This window comes from Merops nubicus, unplaced genomic scaffold (genome assembly GCF_000691845.1).
Source record: "Merops nubicus isolate BGI_N331 unplaced genomic scaffold, ASM69184v1 scaffold7428, whole genome shotgun sequence".
NCBI lineage: Eukaryota > Metazoa > Chordata > Aves > Coraciiformes > Meropidae > Merops > Merops nubicus.
Genome location: NW_008625139.1, coordinates 30,938 through 33,541, shown reverse-complemented (window position 1 = coordinate 33,541; position 2,604 = coordinate 30,938). Strand labels below are relative to the sequence as shown.

At 46.7% G+C, this 2,604-nt stretch overlaps 1 protein-coding gene across 1 annotated transcript in view; it reads right to left on the bottom strand.

The window, feature by feature from the left end:
• Positions 1-1,633: 1,633 nt before the first annotated feature.
• The window catches only part of ATRN (attractin), a gene marked incomplete at both ends in the record, with an annotated part of 26,007 nt that continues 25,036 nt past the window's right edge, over positions 1,634-2,604 (bottom strand). Inside the window, one exon of the mRNA XM_008945578.1 lies at positions 1,634-1,850. Coding sequence (XP_008943826.1) covers positions 1,634-1,850 — 217 coding nt within the window. The remainder of the gene's footprint in view (positions 1,851-2,604) is intronic.

Here is a 2,604-nt window from a genome sequence, read left to right as displayed (position 1 = left end):
CCCAGCAATGCCCCGAGGGGGGAACCCCTCTGCTGGGAGCCCAGCAGGAGAGAGTTGGGCTGGGGCAGCCCCAGAGGAGAAGGCTCCAGCTGGGGAGACCTGCTGGGGGCCCTGCAGTATCTAAAGGGGGCCTACAAGAAAGCTGGGGAGGGACTTTTTAGCAGGGCCTGTTGGGACATGACAAGGGGGATGGTTTGAAACTGAAAGAGGGAGATTCAAACTAGATAGAAAGGAGAAACTATTTACACTGAGGGTGGTGAGCCCCTGGCCCAGGCTGCCCAGAGAGGTGGTCACTGCCCCATCCCTGGCACCATCCCAGGTGAGGTTGGCTGGGGCTCTGAGCAACCTGCTCTAGCTACAGCTGTCTCTGCTCAGGGCAGGGGGTTGGACTAGATGACCTTTAAAGGTCCCTTCCAACCCAAAACATTCTGTGGATCAGAGAGTTTAAACACTTCCTTTGTGGTGTGGTGTTGACGGATGGAGCTGGAGATATCTAACACCACAGGGAATATGAGAAATGCAGCATGTCCTGCAAAATCATTTCCCTTATTATCTGTCCTTCATGAGCATTAATGTTTTTTAAGGTAGTCACCTCAAAAAGTGAATATTCACCTTAAGGTATTCACCCTAAAACCAGTGTAAATGGTGTTACGAATGTGGTCTCTGTCTCTCTCCAGGGCTGTTGATGTGTTCCTTAGCTCCTCTCCTAACTGAAGGGCTGGGAAGAAATGCCATGGTTGATGTCAGCACACTGGGATGTGTTTTAAGTTATTTGATCAGTTCCACACATAAAATGAGCCCTGAAAGCAGAACTAACTCAGGAGTTTCTGGTGTGAGTCAATGTTTTATCATCTGTTTCAAGTGACAGTTCTCAGACCATAAAAAACAAGTTAAAGCTTAAACTAATTCAAAGTGCTGCAAGTTAAAATACACAAAATTTGGAGTTCACGCTCCACATTCACCAGCTACAACCTGCACAAAGAAAGATTTCAAGTGGTGTGGCTTGCTTAGAAATTTCACATCATCATTCAGCTTTCTTCAAACTTAAAGAGGCACTAATTGGCACTGAGAAATAATCAGCTGTAATGGAGAGTTAACAGAGCAAGCTGTTCTAAGGGATACACGGTTCCAACAAAGCTAGAAGACCTTTCCCAAAAGCTAATAGCTTCTTGTACAAAGTTCTCAGATCTCCAGTGTGTCCTGCCCAATTAATTTTAAACTTTGATAAAATCCTCCTCTGGCTACAGAGCCCGGGAGGGGAGAAAAGGGGAGTTCAACTGGCAAGTCACTTTTCTGGTTTTGAAACAGGAGATTGCTCCATACCATAATTAACCTAAATGTAACACTCAGGTAGGCAATTCAGAGTAAAATAATTACACTGGAGTTTGTTATGATGTTAAAATGTACTGCAAGCATTTTACAGTGAACAGCATCAATATGGAGCTCGTGTTAAAATCCCCAATTCCTCTACGAAGTCCCTACAGAAGACACCACTTCAGAACTCCTTTTCTTTGGCAAACTCACCGTGCAGTTAGCTTTAAATTTAACAAATGTTTTTTTCCCGTTCCTAGGAAAAGGAAGTTTTTACCAGCCACCCTGCCCCCCCTGAGAGCCCCAAGTCAGCTGTTGGTACCTGGCCTTTCGCAGACGCTGCCGTTGACCTCGTTGATGCACGTGGCTGCCTTCAGTCCCTGCTGGAAAGGTTCAGCTAAATAACCACAAAATCCAGCATCACTTGGCTCCTGGGGAAGCCACTGGAGGAGGGTGTTGGTGAAGGGAGACATGTCTTCCCAGCACCAATAGGACACGTTGATTTTCCTCAGTCCAACCCACGGCGTCAACGTTTTGGGCTAGAAATAAAGGGAAATGGTGGGTTTAATGCTCAGTTTTATCACCTTAGGTATTAATAACACATTGCACATCACCACATCGTGCTCATAACTTTGCCAGGTTAGATGTGGCAAAAATGTAATATGGGAAATATTTCTCAGTGCCACCAGGATTAAATGCCACAGAGAGAGAGAAATCCTTCAGAAAACACCAAGGATTATTTTCCTCTCAACGTTTCCAATTATCTAAACCAGGTCAAATCTAAACCAGTATTGCCAGCAACAAATTTCTCAATATGAAAAACCCATCATACAGCTGATTATGCTGACACTTTAATTTCTGGCACACTTATTTTGGAGAGAGGCATTTTAACTGTGTAGGTACAACATGTTATTTTACTGTTAAAATCTGATCTGGATGAAGAGATCAAGGCACCCTTGGGTTACAACCACCACCCCCTGAAACACTCCAGACTTGGGGGAAATTGGCTGGAAAGTGCCCAGAGGAAAAGGACCTAAGGAGGTTGGTCATCACCTGGTTGAAAATGAGGCACCATGTGCCCAGGTGGCCAAGAAGGCCACCAGCATCCTGGCCTGGATCAGCACTAGTGTGGCCAGCAGGAGCAGGGCAGGGAACGTGCCCCTGGGCTGGGCATGGGCGACACTGCTCCTCAAATCCTGGGGTCAGTTTTGGGCCCCTCACTCCCAGAAGGACCTTGAGGAGCTGGAGCGTGGCCAGAGAAGGGCAACGGAGCTGCTGGGGAAGGGTCTAGAG